The following is a 13,859-nucleotide window of genomic DNA, read 5'->3' as shown; positions in this document are numbered from 1 at the left end:
ATGCTGTGTACTTTGTCTTACTGTCTGTCATTTGCAAGGAATAGAATAGAAAGAAAGTAGAAGAATAGTGGATGAAGCATACATTAAAACAAGAAGGTATTGCTGCATTTTGATCATAGTAAAAAAAAGGCAATAAAATACATTGCTCCTGTGCTGAAAAGCTAGTTTTATGCACATATTTATGTTATAGAATTAAATGGTTAACTTTTAATCATTTAATTAACAATTTGTACACATGGGAATTTCAGCATCTAAACAAACATGTGCTATAATATTAATTTCCACTGTCCTCCTGTTAGTTTCCAAACCATTGGCATTTAATTCAGAATAACATCAGCATCCACAAAAAACTGAATTTTGCAAAACAAAATTAATTTTGCAAAACAAAATTAATGTGGGAAACAGTTTCGGTCAAAAGGGGAGAAAATATAGCCTGTGAATTGGAACCAGTTTTGCATTTTGAATGCCACTTCTACAGTAATTAGCTGAATTAGCAGTTTCTTTTTGCACCGACATATAGCGGTGTTCTCTTTCTCTCTATACATATATGTTGTAGTTTTACATCTACAGAAATGTGACTTAGAGTTTCTAAACTAAATTTCCATTGATATTCATAAACATTCCAGTTGGGCATTCCAATTCCTTATTCCGTGCCTCCTCTATTCTTAAATATCTAATTTACTATATTCTAACAACCATTTTATAAATAGCTAAGACAGTAAGTATTTTGTTAAAAATAGGTTAAATCCTCTAGTGATATTGAATGTCCTGAAGCACCTAGGATGGCTGGTTCCAGCTAGGTCTCACGTAGTATTTTTAGTGAAGATATTGGAATTCAGTTGGTGCTATGGCATCTTGAACTTAAAAAAACAACAACTCTATTCTCTTTTCTGCAGACATATATGGGTACTTACTGAGACATGCATGTTATTTGTCAGATGTGAGAGACTATGCCCCACAAACACTAAATTACAGTTGTTGGTTTTACACATAGGGCTAAAACCTAATGCAGTTTGCTTGATTTTGGCTTAGCACATTGTATGAACCCAGACATAATTGTTGGTACTTCATGGATTATCTCCCAGCATGTTGCATGAATGTGACGTTATGATTTAGGCAGTAAATCATGGCTTGGGGCAGTTTTCAAACCAAGCCACAAAATGCACTCAAGCCAACTTAAGATGTCATTGTATGTGAAAAAAGCTGATTTTTTAAAGGTAGAGAATGGTGGGAGTTTGGACTAACACATCTGGAGGACGCCAGTTTGGGGAATGTTCCCCTGATGCATATTTCCAATCTCCAATCTCCTGAGGTTATTTGTGTGAAATAAGTGAAACTCTGGGCTCACCCATGACATTTGGTTAACCGTGGCTTATTCAATAAACGACATTGGACTGAATTTACGCTACATAATAAACCATCCTGAGGTGAGTACCAAATTCTTGTGTAGTATTTGAGGCAGATGGACTCAAACACTGCCCAGTCTCCTCATCCTGTGTCTGTGGGTTTTGAATCTGGAGACTGTTATGCTGCAATTTGAAAATGATGATGCAAAGTCCTATAGCATACGTCTGGCTTGTTAAAAAGCATCACACGCAGACATTAGCTTTTCCTTCACACGTGTGTGCTTATGAGCCTAAGAGCTCCATTTCTTCTAGGAATGACACAAGACAGATGCAGATTAAAATTGTGAATAGGAGAAAAAGGAGATTAAGGAACAGCAGTGACCACAAAGTGCCTTACACTTTATTTGGTAGTGTGCTTCTGTTCTGCTGGGACTCCTGACTCTAAAAGCTCTCTGCCTTTGGTCCTACCCTCCCTGACTACCCTCCCCCAGACAGTCCTAGGGTGCAATTTGGGGGTCTTCTTGCTCCTGGAAGAGCAGGTAGCACAAATCCATTTTTTTTTCCTGAGCCAATTGTACCCATTTCTGTATTAGGAGTCCCTACTCAAAGTCACTCATGCTCTAGACCTCTTCTATCTAGACTACTACAATTGTCCTCTCAATTGGTTCAGAATGCAGCAACGCAAGTAGTTGTGGATGCAACTCCATGTACCTATGTAATTCCACTGCTTCAGAAGCTGCACCGCCTCCCTGTAAGCTTCTGGGTGCAACTGAAGGTGTGGTTATCACATATAAAGCCCTTTGTGGCATAGAGTCCCTTACTTGAGGGACTGCTGGTCTCTAATTGCCTTAGCTTAACTCATGAGATCTGACAGAATGGGCGTGCTTCAAGTTCCTTCCATGAAGCAATATCACGTAGTGGGACCAAGGGGTACACCTTCTCTGTTGTAGCACCTGCCCTATGGAACATCGTTCCCTGAGGTTCAGATGGTCCTGACCCTTTTGTTCTTCTGCAAGGCCCTAAAGACTTGACTGTTCCCCAGCACTGAGCCAGACAATGGGATGAGCATGTGTAGAGTGTAAGACCTTTGAATGAGATATGTGTTGGTTGGCTTCAGTTGCTTCTGTTATTGTTATTTCTGGTATTCCTTTATCCTGCTGTTTTTATGTTCTGAAGGTTTATTTTTATGTTATGCTATATTCATGTTACTTCAAACTGTAGTAGCCCAGAATCACTTTTGTGAATTGGGCGGCTGTATAAATTTAATACATGAATTAATTATAACTACAAATCTAAAGATTGTGAAACTGAGAAATTAAAAGCATTAAAAAGATCAGTGCGTACATTTAATGAATACATTGGAAGTTAAGTGGAAAGTAATTATGCAATTCAACTCTCCTTAATTAATAAAGATGGGCAAGCTTTTGATTATTTATATCCCACCCTAGCAACATTGCTCAAAATGTTTAAATTTCACCCTTTCGGTACTTTTATTTCTTTTAAATATTTGCTTTCCTTTGTGTTTTAACACTGTATATTTGAAAAGGCAATGAAAATATAAACTGTCAAAATGAATTTACAGGAGTTTTTTTTCTGGCCAAAATCACATTAGATTTGTCTGAGTAACAGGTTTGAGGGCTTCACATCAAAAAGTGAGTGGGGGCAAGATAAAATAAATGGGTGGAGAAAGGCCAGAATGATGTTCAATATAATTTAATGCATTAAACACCAATCATTCAATGTAGTTCATATAAATACTGATTGTGTATAATTGTTATAGTTTCTCCTGCCAGATTAGTTGAGTTGGAACTTTTGAAGTGCCCTAACAAGTTCCCAAAGCAGTGGCCTTAGTTAAGTTGCATGTTCTCAGCATAGCCCAGTGTATGTTCACCTGAAAATAGATTCAACATTGCTGCTTTTGTTCAGAACTTGCTCTTGACCAGTGTTCCTCAACCTTGGCAACTTTGGGATTGGTGGACTTCAACTCCCAGAATTCCCCAGCCAGCAAGGCTGGCTGGGGAATTCTGGGAGTTGAAGTCCACCCGTCTTAAAGTTGCCAAGGTTGAGGAACCCTGCTCTAGACTACATTTCAAGTGAAAACTGCAGAAGTCTAAATGTTTTCCTTCCAAACACAAAGTTAACACCAGTGGGAAGAAAAATATGGAATAAGATTTTTCAAGGATCTTTATGGCCTGAGAAACACTCCTACATTTTCCCAGTTTTTGTTTTTCCTGCTTTTCTTGTTCCAAAAACTGGAGCTGCAGACTCCATCTCAGCATGCCAGCCGTGCTGGGCGTGATTTTACTCAGCATCAATTTCTGAGCCTGACAACCCGTAAGTAAGCTGATACAGTGATGTTGTCATTTGATTTGCATTGCAGCTTGATAAAACAGTCTCCTGCCTGCTAGTACATGTTAGCATCCTGTGAAACTAAGCCGGTTTGCAACCCACAAGAAATAAGGACACATGTAGCTGGTTGGCAGCATTGTCCAGACAGAAAGTGAAATCTTGCACGCCTCTGTGGTTAAAGTGAACATCACTCCAACTCCAAGATCACAATACTCTTTCTTAATTAAAAGTACTGCATAAATTATACATTGTCTTTTCTTCTAGGATTCAGCAATGTTTGGGTATGTCCAATTCAGCATTTTTAATTCACTAGTTTGTGTTTTCTAATTTCTGGACTTGGAAAGCAGGTTTCGGATTTGCCCATCTTCTTTAAAGTGATATTTTTCTGATCAATTGAATGCAGTTCCCCAAATTTCCACGGGAATGCACTTCTAGCACACCTGGTAACTCTGGTTGGGGGAAAGCTAAAGAGTGGTCATCTCCATGATCTCCAGCAGCAGCTCTCCCTTCCATATTCCTTGGTACGTGAGTCTTTAGAGATGCCAGGAACATAGAACATTCCTGCATGTTAAGACTGTTTTCTACCGCTGAGCTATGCACTTGGGGAAAGTACAGTATGAAGTCAGTGCCCTGAGATTGTATTCATGCACAGATCCCAAGTTCTTTTGACAGCCCTTTTGAAGATGGGTTCAAGAAATATTTCCATATTTCAACCCTGAACTTCTAAAGCAAGGCATCTGGCTTTCTTCATCCCCTGAACAATTTTGCTAAGTATCCAAAGTGCAGAGGGTGAGTTCTACCATAATCTGGTTGTTTTATAGCCTTCATCTTCCAACACATTATCTATGTTTACATGACACAGTTGACCTGGTCATTGTCTACCTCAGTTAATTGACTTACCTTTGTCTACCAAGAGCATATAATCTAGGATAACCTGGTCAGTTTTTCATACTTTTTAAATGTGCCCCTGTTAGCCATTGTAAAGACAGCTAGAAATGTATTGCTTCTCATTTCCCACCCACCCCTGCCTGCACAAAAAAAAAGGGGGGGGGGCTAAGTCATGAACCTTACCTATCTCCTTTCTGCAGGTTCTTCACCATGGGGTTGGAGACTAAAATGGCCCAGAGACTGGGTGTCCAGAAAAGCCCTGTTTTTGCCAGAATTTTCTAGGAATTGGTCAGTGTCCTGAAGGACTAATCCTCAAGAAGCTGTTCAGATGTCATGAGTATCTGGGAAGAGTCACTTTAGCTGTTTGGGGCTAAAACTAACCTCTGGTAGATTGATTGGATCAGTTACCTAAGTTAAGGTGCTAAAACAACTTACTGAATCCCATTCCAAGGGCTTATCTACCTGTAGGTGTGTTGTGTGAATAAGGCCATTAGGAATAAGTAATATTTGCTGAATTCTGTTACCATTGAATAAAGTGTAAATTTAAATGAAATTGGTTTTAGCTTGTATCCAGAAATGAAACTAGCCTTCCTCAATCCTTTGCCTTCCAGATGAGCTGAATCACAATTCCCATTATTCCCAGCAAACAACATAATGGCTCTGCTGACCAGTGAGGATGAGAGTTGTATTCAAGGCTTCAGGAAAACTAGCTAGTGGGGAGAGATTGGATTAAGTATTCTTCATGAGCATATTCTCATTTGATTCTGTATCCAGATGGACAACTTTGGTGTTCAAGAGGTCATCCTTTTTATATTAACGTCATTGCTTTAGAATGGCCAAGGGCCAGAATGCACAAGATTTAGTGTTTTCGCCAGTGTGAGAAAGGCTAAGGTTGGTGAAACAGAGAAATGTGGAGTACTAGGGTGGGTATTATGGTTATTTTTAATTTTTTGGCATATACAGCTTTTAAGGTTGTTTTCTGCCCACCCCCTCTCTAAATGGCAAAAATTGCACCTTTATATTTTCATGCTTTATTCTTTTTACATTACTTTTGTAGCCCCCTTTTTTCTGTATGCTCAAGGCAGTGGTCATACAAGGGAGCAGGTCTTCCTCTAGTTTGCACTCTCAACCACAACCCTGAGTAATAGCACAAGCCACCTAAGGAGTCTCCTTAGTTCCAGATTTAGTTCCAGACCCTTAACTATAAAATCCTAGTTTTCAATCAGGCTTTGCCTTTATATGTGGCTTACTCTGTGTCTGTGTGTGTTTATTTTGTGGAGCCATGTATTTTGTAAACATAAGTACTCTGTCAATAAGCAAGAATCAGGAATGGAGATCAAACATCTTCAGACTTGTCTGCATGTCCACTGTCTGTTATTACTATAGAAGTTTTGAAACAAAAGTTTCCCCAACTAGTACTCCTTCTCCAGAAAATATTCCTACCTTAGCCACTCTTTGGCTGGCTAGAGTACATGGGTCAGCTCTGATGGTTTGTAATTTTCACAATAAAAGACATGACCCTACTTCTTCCTGTCTAGAACTTTTTCCTGTCTGTGTCTAGCCTTTTCGTTGGATTTTTAGAAATTCTAGCATCCAACTGCCTCCCAGACAGAACTTTTTTCGTGCTTTTCATAATTGTGGAAGGAAGGAAGGAAGGAAGGAAGGAAGGAAGGAAGGAAGGAAGGAAGGAAGGAAGGAAGGAAGGAAGGAAGGAAGGAAGGAAGGAAGGAAGGAGTTTATAGGGATTTCTCAAGGAAGTTGACTGTAATATATTTCTACTTAGTAAGTATTTTGAGCAACAGTGATGTAAACTTTCTAGACTTAAAGGCTACTGGGGAAAGTAATGCTGGGTTTTAGAAAACCACTTGAAAAAGAGCAAACCTCCTATGCTGTGCTGTGGAGGAAGCCTCTGGCATTTTGGCACTCTTAAAACACTGAAGATGACTGTGAGACAGTATGTGGCGTGTATTCAGGAGGATGGAAAAAAGTCCATTTGTACTGCTGGGGAAGAAACAACATGTCTGAAGTTCCCACTGTTTGTTTTGCTAATATTTACTTGAATCCTTCCTCTGCTTTCCATTTCTTCTGATATTTCTTAATCAACCTGTGAGACATAGAAATAGACATCAAGTTGATGTTGACTCAGATCTTCCAGTGGTCCATTCATCAACACTGTAATTGAGTTGATCCACCTTGCAATTGGTTGTCGTTGTCTTCTCGTTCTTTCCACCTTTCCTAGCATTATGGACTTCTCAAGGGAGCTGAGTATTCACATAATGTGTCCAAAATGTGATAATTTGAACCTGATCATTTGTGCTTCGAGTGAGTATCTGGATTGATTTTTTCTATAATCCATTTGTTTATTTTCTTGCCTGTCCATGGTATTCTATGTATATGTTTATGCATGTGTATGCATATGTATGTGTGCACCCTGTGCCTAGCTTTCACAGCTTAGTTTACCCACTGTACCTGAAACCAGACACAAACACACCCCAATATTGCAACTTTTAGAATTCCCATCTGGCACAGTCGTACCAGTAAATGTGTGCATGTGGTACACTTTCTGTTATACCTACGAATGCATATGTGTATATGTTTGTTTCTTTGCCAGAAGCCACAGCCCAAAAAAGGTAAGTCTACCATATTTGAGCTGCAAAAATCCATATCTGAACTGCATTCTCCACAATCTGGATGGCCACAGGTATGAGAACAAACCTTAGACTATCCAAGGGAACAACTGCTCTTTTCATTTCTGACAGTACTTAAGAACAACATGACTTTAGATAGGGCTGCAAAAATCCAAGTGGCCATTATATGGTGGTAAGGGGTTTGCAGGATCTTTCTGCTGTCGCTTAGGGATATTCCAGATATGCACAGCGGGCAAGGGCCTACATTGTACATACATGTATATGTGGGTGCATTTAATTGCATGTACAATGATGTTTCCCCATTGAAACAACTGATCCTCTGCATATACCCATTGTTTTGTCTCATGGCATCATACTACTAGCTTACACATGGTGACAAGTATGACTTACATACATTCTCCTCTTTGCTTCCAGCAGAAACAGAAAAAAGAAGAAAACTAGGTTGGGGATGGTGTAAGAAGGGAAGGGCAAAGAGAAAGAGGGCAAAACTGGACTGAGGGGAAGCATAAGGGAGAGGTAACAGAACCAGGAAAAGCTCTCAGATGTAACAATTAAATCACTTTGCATGAGCAGTTCCCTCACCCACTGATGCCACAACTAATCTTCAAAGGTAACCAGGCTTTTCAGCAAGATCTTGGCTGCTATTTCTACCTCCTTTTTGTGTTTGTAGGGCCCCCTCCCCGCAGGTATTTATTTGGAAGAAAACACGGTATTCTTGTTGAGTAAATAAAGCAATTGGCCCAAATGAGCGTTATTAACCAAAGAGGGGAGCTCTCTTTCTTCCACAAAGAGGATCAGGCTATTTGGTCTAAACTAAATTTCACTGTGACTGTAAAGGGCACGGCCTTTCAGATTATAAGGAGCCTCCTTAAATATGTCCTCAGAAACCTTTGAGGATGAAATATGAAAGAGAAATAGTTTAAAAGCTCTGCAATATTTAGGTACAGTAAGTTGATCTATGTTCTTCCAGATCATTGCTGTTGAAAATAGTAAATTGGATAGGAGAAATGACATTGTAATTTAAAAGCAGTGTATAAATAGGATGGTCTTCTTTAGAAAGGTGCATCCTCAGTTGATGGCTGATAATTATTTCTTCTTTTCAAGATGAGCTGATTTGCACAGAATTCTCGAGATGACTTCCACAAACACAAGCAACAAAAACAGGTAAGATTTTAATCTAAGAGGGGGACTCTACTTGCTTCTCACTTCTTTCTCCCTGCATATTTTAAAACTAACTTTTAAAAAAAAGTCCTTACTCAGTCCTGTGTAGTAGTTCTTTCAGGTACCTTCTTTTTCTGAAGAAATGCCATGAACAAAACATTACATGTTGATGTTAACGTTAGTATTTGGAACTCCTTTACGACATGGTGGGGAATTGTCAGAGGCAGTTGGTAGTAGCTTCTTGAAGATCTGTTTATGTTTGTGTTCTGATTTCTTCCTGAAGCTTTTGGAGAAAGATTGTTGGTCCTCTGCAGATATATGACTTGCTGGATGCTCTTGAAGCAAACTTGGTGCATTGATGTTACTATTGTAAACCGGGTGGGATTTGAGATTACAACGTTTAGAATTCCCAGTTGGTACAGTCATACCAAAATTACATGATTCTGAGACCTGTTAGATGTTAAGAGTAACAATGTTTGTAATGAGACAATTCGATGAGATAGGGCAGTGGTTGCCCATTCTTGCTTTGTGTTCTGGCTGGTCATTTAAAATTAAAATAAAACCAATGTAAAATGGTGCCTCCAATCCCTGGCTAAGCTTGCCACCAAACATATTACTTCTAGATAGGTCAGACTAAAAAGTCACCTGGAAGTTGAACTCAGTTTCTGGTGGCTTCATGATATGTCCATGCCGTTGTCTTAGCAGCAGTATGCAAGTGGTCTGCCATTGCTGTCTTCCAGGATATTTTTTGACTTCCCAGATTTCTGACCCTGCTTAGCCTTCTAGATCAGCCTAGGTTGGCTCACTTCATCATAGCAGTGATGGGATTCTGATTCAATACATCTGGAAGAAATTTGTAGCTTACCAGATGTTGCCAAACTACAGTTGTGAGCACTTATAGGTAGTATGGCCAGTGGTAAGGGATGCTCAGAGTTGAAGTTCAGGAAGACCCCACGTTCCACATTCAAGTATCCTGGTCTGTTGCTCAACAGCACTTTGTTGATGTTGACTGTTGGTGGAAACTAAGTAGAACTACTTGGTTGGGAGACTACCAGGAATTCTAAGGTTGTAGACTAGACTGGAATTTTTAAAAGTCCCAGAACAAAGCAAAGGGATACCACTTCTGTATTGTTAAAGGGAATGACATGGATGCATACATTTAGTCACTGGAGGGAGTCTTTACTTTTTATAAAGCAGCAGGCTAATTTCTCTCAAAGAGATGAGCTAAGAGCTAATTGTTCCCATCTTGGATTTTTTTTTTTTTTAAACATGTCAGTAGATGTGGTGGTTGATTTCATTGTTTCAAAAGAACTTGATCACTTCCTATATATCAGTGTTTCTCAATCTCAGCAACTTTAAGAACTGTGGAATTCAACTCCCTGAATTCCTCAGCCAGCATTGGGGGGAGGTGGGGTTGGGGTAATTCATGGCTGGGGAATTCTGGGAGTTGAAATCCACATATCTTAAACTTGCTGAGGTTGAGAAATACTGCTAAATATGGTGGGTTTGCATGATTTTAAATTGATTGATAATTATTTTATGCTAATTAAAAATTGTACCCTGCCTTTTGACCAAAAGGTGCTTGGAGTGACTAATTTGGGCTGTTCTACATTAATTTTTCTAGATCACAACAGTAGATGTTCAAATTTTAAAACTAAAACGATAACAAAAAAAAGCCATTCTCCAGAGACTAGTTTTGAGTACTGTACTGTCTAGACATACGTTTTTTTCTTACCCTGGATCAGATATCACACCAAAACAAATCCGACAGCTATAGTGAATCTGAAGAGCAAATTGTTTTCTGCCTGTGGATTCTTGTCTTGATTCAGCTGGCATATAAATCAAGTTATTTAACACTCTTTGCAGCTTCCTCTCTCACTGTCAGAAACACATAAACTTCTGCATATGTTACATTCAGTTGCTTGCAAAAAGATGTGCTACTTGTAGAACAAGTAAAACAAAACTATTAAGCCGCCCAGAATCACAGTAAGAGAGTGATGAAGTCCCATAGATCAAGATGATGCTATTTCTACAGCAATGTAGACGAGGAAGGACAATTTACAAAAAGGTTGCTGAAATTCCCCACTTATACATTGCAGCCAGTCCTCGTCTGGCTCAGCCATCCTGGCACATTAAATACCCTCCTTGGAAAACACTGTTCTGGGTATATCTGCCCATCAGAGCCATCTCTGCACACATGTTGGTCTTTTTTGAGACATTTTTTTGGGAAATGTGACTAAAAGGTGGAAAGTATATGAGTACAAGTGGTCCCCAGATTAAGGACACCTAGGTTACAGACAACCCATAGTTAAGAATGAAGCCTGTTGTAGCAAAATTTGAGTTAAATCCACAATGATTCAAGTTAAATACACAATGGTTTGAGTTCATTACACAATACTACTTATGTAGTATTATACAATAATACTGTTCTGGCTTACATACAAATTTGACTTAAGGACAGACCTAGGGAATGGAACTTGTTCTTAAACTGGGGACTATCTGTATACCTCACTGGTACGGTAAAAACTGTATCCAAGGAGATCTTGGGTCCAAGTGTGACCAAGAGTCCTAGAACACACTTATTGTCGTGTAAACACTGGTGGATGTAGAGTGTGATCCTCAAAAAACTATGTTGTATGAAAGTGCTGCAAGACTTCTGGATGTCAGAAAGTTTAGAAATAGTACTGAAATGTAGGGCAAGTAGGATGAAGAGCAGATTTAGGCTTTAGCTTGTCTTTTAGACTAGCTGATTTTTTAAAAAGTTGGTTTATATCTTGTCTTATAGCCCCCACACACTTGAGAATGGTATTCCGTGTTCCCATCACAACTCCTCTGTGAGCTGGACAATAGGATAGTGATTGATCTTGAAGTGGTCTTATGGCTGATTTGAGACAAAGCATAGTCCCAAGTGTATAATGTAATACTTATTGAAAAATAGTGTAATATTTATCAACAAGGTTGTCCATTTATACGGTCCATAATGACAGCAAATTTCCAAAGGTTTCTAGAAGTGATGGATGAAAGTGTGGAGAACTCTGACACCTGGATAGCAAAGTGCACCCATAGTAGATGTTGTAGGATGCTCTTTGCATTCTCTAAACATTTTCTGTGCTCTGTTACTGAAGCTATGAACAAACAGTCTTAGCCGGGGAACTGGAGTATTTCAGCTTGTTGGAAAAAAACCCCTCCCTCAATAGGAGAATTCATTCATGCAAATGAAATGAAAAGCCCCTTGTTGCATGTTTCAAGCACTTGGATTCACAGTAGGCAGCTGACCTCTTTCATCTCCCACTGTAGAGGAACCTTTGTTGGATGCAAATGGTGGTTAAGACCCTCACCTTAATTAATGAGACTTCGCTTGTCTTGGCTTAAGTTTGTCTCTGTACTTTATTAGATGCTTCTCCAATATGTTTGTGCTTCTGTTTGTGTTAAGGCTGTGAATTGCAAAGTTCTTACAGGTAGTCCATGACTTACAACCATTCATTTAGCGACCGTTCGAAGTTACAACAGAGCTGAAAAAAGTGACTTAAGATCAGTCCTTGCACTTACGACCATCACAGCATCCCCGGTCACATGTTCAGAATTTGGGCACTTGGCAACTGGCATGTGTTTACAATGGTTGCAGTGTCCCAGGGTCATGTGATCACCAGTTGTGACCTTCCCAGCTGGCTTTCGACAAGTAAAATCAACAGGGAACAGTGTGATTCACTTAATGACTGCATGATTTGCTTAATGAGCACTGCAAAAAATGTTGTAAAATTGGGTGTGGTCATGTGATGCCTCGCTTAAGGACCACATTGCTTAACGAATTTTGTGGTCCCTACTGTGGTTGTAAATCGAGGACTATCTGTATATAAACATCAGTATAGGTAGAGTTTCTGGTTTAGGTTGGTGGGAACAGTAGTATTATCAAACACAAAAACAGTGCCCTGTATTCAAATAAGTAAGATTTTTTGTGTGCTTCTTCTGATGCACAAATAGCTCAACTTATATATTTTACCCAGGGGCCTGTCACATTTGAGAGCTTTGTAAGTGTGGAGTTTATAAAGTTTACTGGAACTCCTTGAATTTCTTCTTCTTCTTTCTTGCGCTTTAAATGGGTGTGTATGTGTGAGAGAGAAAGAGGAAAAAAAAGGAGAGGCTGATCTAGTTTATATCTTTGCTTTGCACTGTTTACTCTGTTGAGAGCTTTTGATTATCTACTTGTCCTTGTGTTACTTGCTCCTAACCTGACAGCTCCTTTTTCCAGATAAAAGCAAACATGCTGGTAGGCACATAGCTCTACCTGAAGCCTTCATTTGATCTTTGCTGTATGCGCACATAATTGGAGGTGTTCCCCATCAGGGCTGCTCCTCAACAGGCTGCCCAGTTCCTCTTTTCCTGCAAAGCACATCCTATTTGTTGGACCCTACAGAATCAATACTGGAAATTTATTGATTTATTGATATTTATATTTCAAATTTGGACACCACCCATCTCACAAGGAAGTGACCTTTACCTTAATGCAAAAAATTCCTCTATGAAATAAATCCTTGCTGGAAAAAAACTGAGAACCAAATACACCCACACACCCACACCCTTTAATTTCCTTTCCAACTCAGAACCAATCTCTTTTTAAAAAGGCCTTTACTTCCAGAAATGGATATAGGAATCTATAAAATTTCTGCATAACTAAATGCTCTATTTTCTTTGCCTGTTTTTAAAATAAGTCTTAAGACTTGCTGAGAATTTTCAGTGCATTGAAACAATAGCCTCTCTAAACTGTAATATAAGCAAGGGGGATGTATTATCTACAAACCCCTGAACCTAGGCTGTCTACATACATTGCAAGCAATACATTCTGTACTTTAAATTTCAGTGAGTAGAACTAAAAGTGAATTGTTTAACAAAAATAAATTTGCAAATTGAAAAAAATATTATTTCTACTATGTTGCCCAATTTTTTCTCATTTTGAATAATCTATTTTAATATTATTTTTTAATTTAATTTGTTTTATTATATTGTTATCAGGTATACATAATACATTGTATTATTTTGATGTAGTGGTATTTATACAGTGCTGTCTAGAGATTATTAGCACACTAATGTTTAGATAACTTAGACCATTAGAGATAAAAAGGGTTTTATATCAGTATTAACTATGATTTAAAATGTCAGTGTTAGCTTTATCTATTCTAATGTTATTGTTTCTGAGAGGGGCAGAAAATCGTACGACTTGCATTGCCCTTCAGTTTAAATCTGTGCTTGCATTCATTTTTTAAATTTTTATTAAGGCGGTTTTATACAAAATTTAAAAAAAACAACAACATCCCTTTACCTATTATTTCCCTTTTCTGTTTTAGTTCTTGTTTTCTTTTTTGATGTTTTTAATCATTACTATATAAGGGTTTTATGTAACAATTGCTTATATATTAATTGTTTTATTGGACTGTTGCACGCTGCCCAGAGTAACTTTTTGTGAGATGGG

At 38.6% G+C, this 13,859-nt stretch overlaps 1 protein-coding gene across 4 annotated transcripts in view; it reads left to right on the top strand.

The window, feature by feature from the left end:
- Window positions 1–13,859, top strand: part of AFF1 (ALF transcription elongation factor 1) — a 147,205-nt gene that overhangs the window by 2,507 nt on the left and 130,839 nt on the right. For 3 of the 4 annotated variants that reach the window (XM_088133090.1, XM_088133094.1, XM_088133092.1), the window contains exon 2: window positions 8,336–8,395. In XM_088133090.1, coding sequence (XP_087989216.1) covers window positions 8,364–8,395 — 32 coding nt within the window. In that variant the 5' untranslated portion in view covers window positions 8,336–8,363. Of the gene's footprint in view, window positions 1–8,034; window positions 8,396–13,859 lie in introns of those variants that run through there. The other variant, XM_088133091.1, reaches the window with a different exon arrangement.

This window comes from Python bivittatus, unplaced genomic scaffold, assembly GCF_059951505.1.
Source record: "Python bivittatus isolate LINGU-HERP-01145 unplaced genomic scaffold, Pbiv_v1 ctg000070_np1212, whole genome shotgun sequence".
NCBI lineage: Eukaryota > Metazoa > Chordata > Lepidosauria > Squamata > Pythonidae > Python > Python bivittatus.
This window is presented reverse-complemented; position numbering and strand designations above follow the sequence as displayed.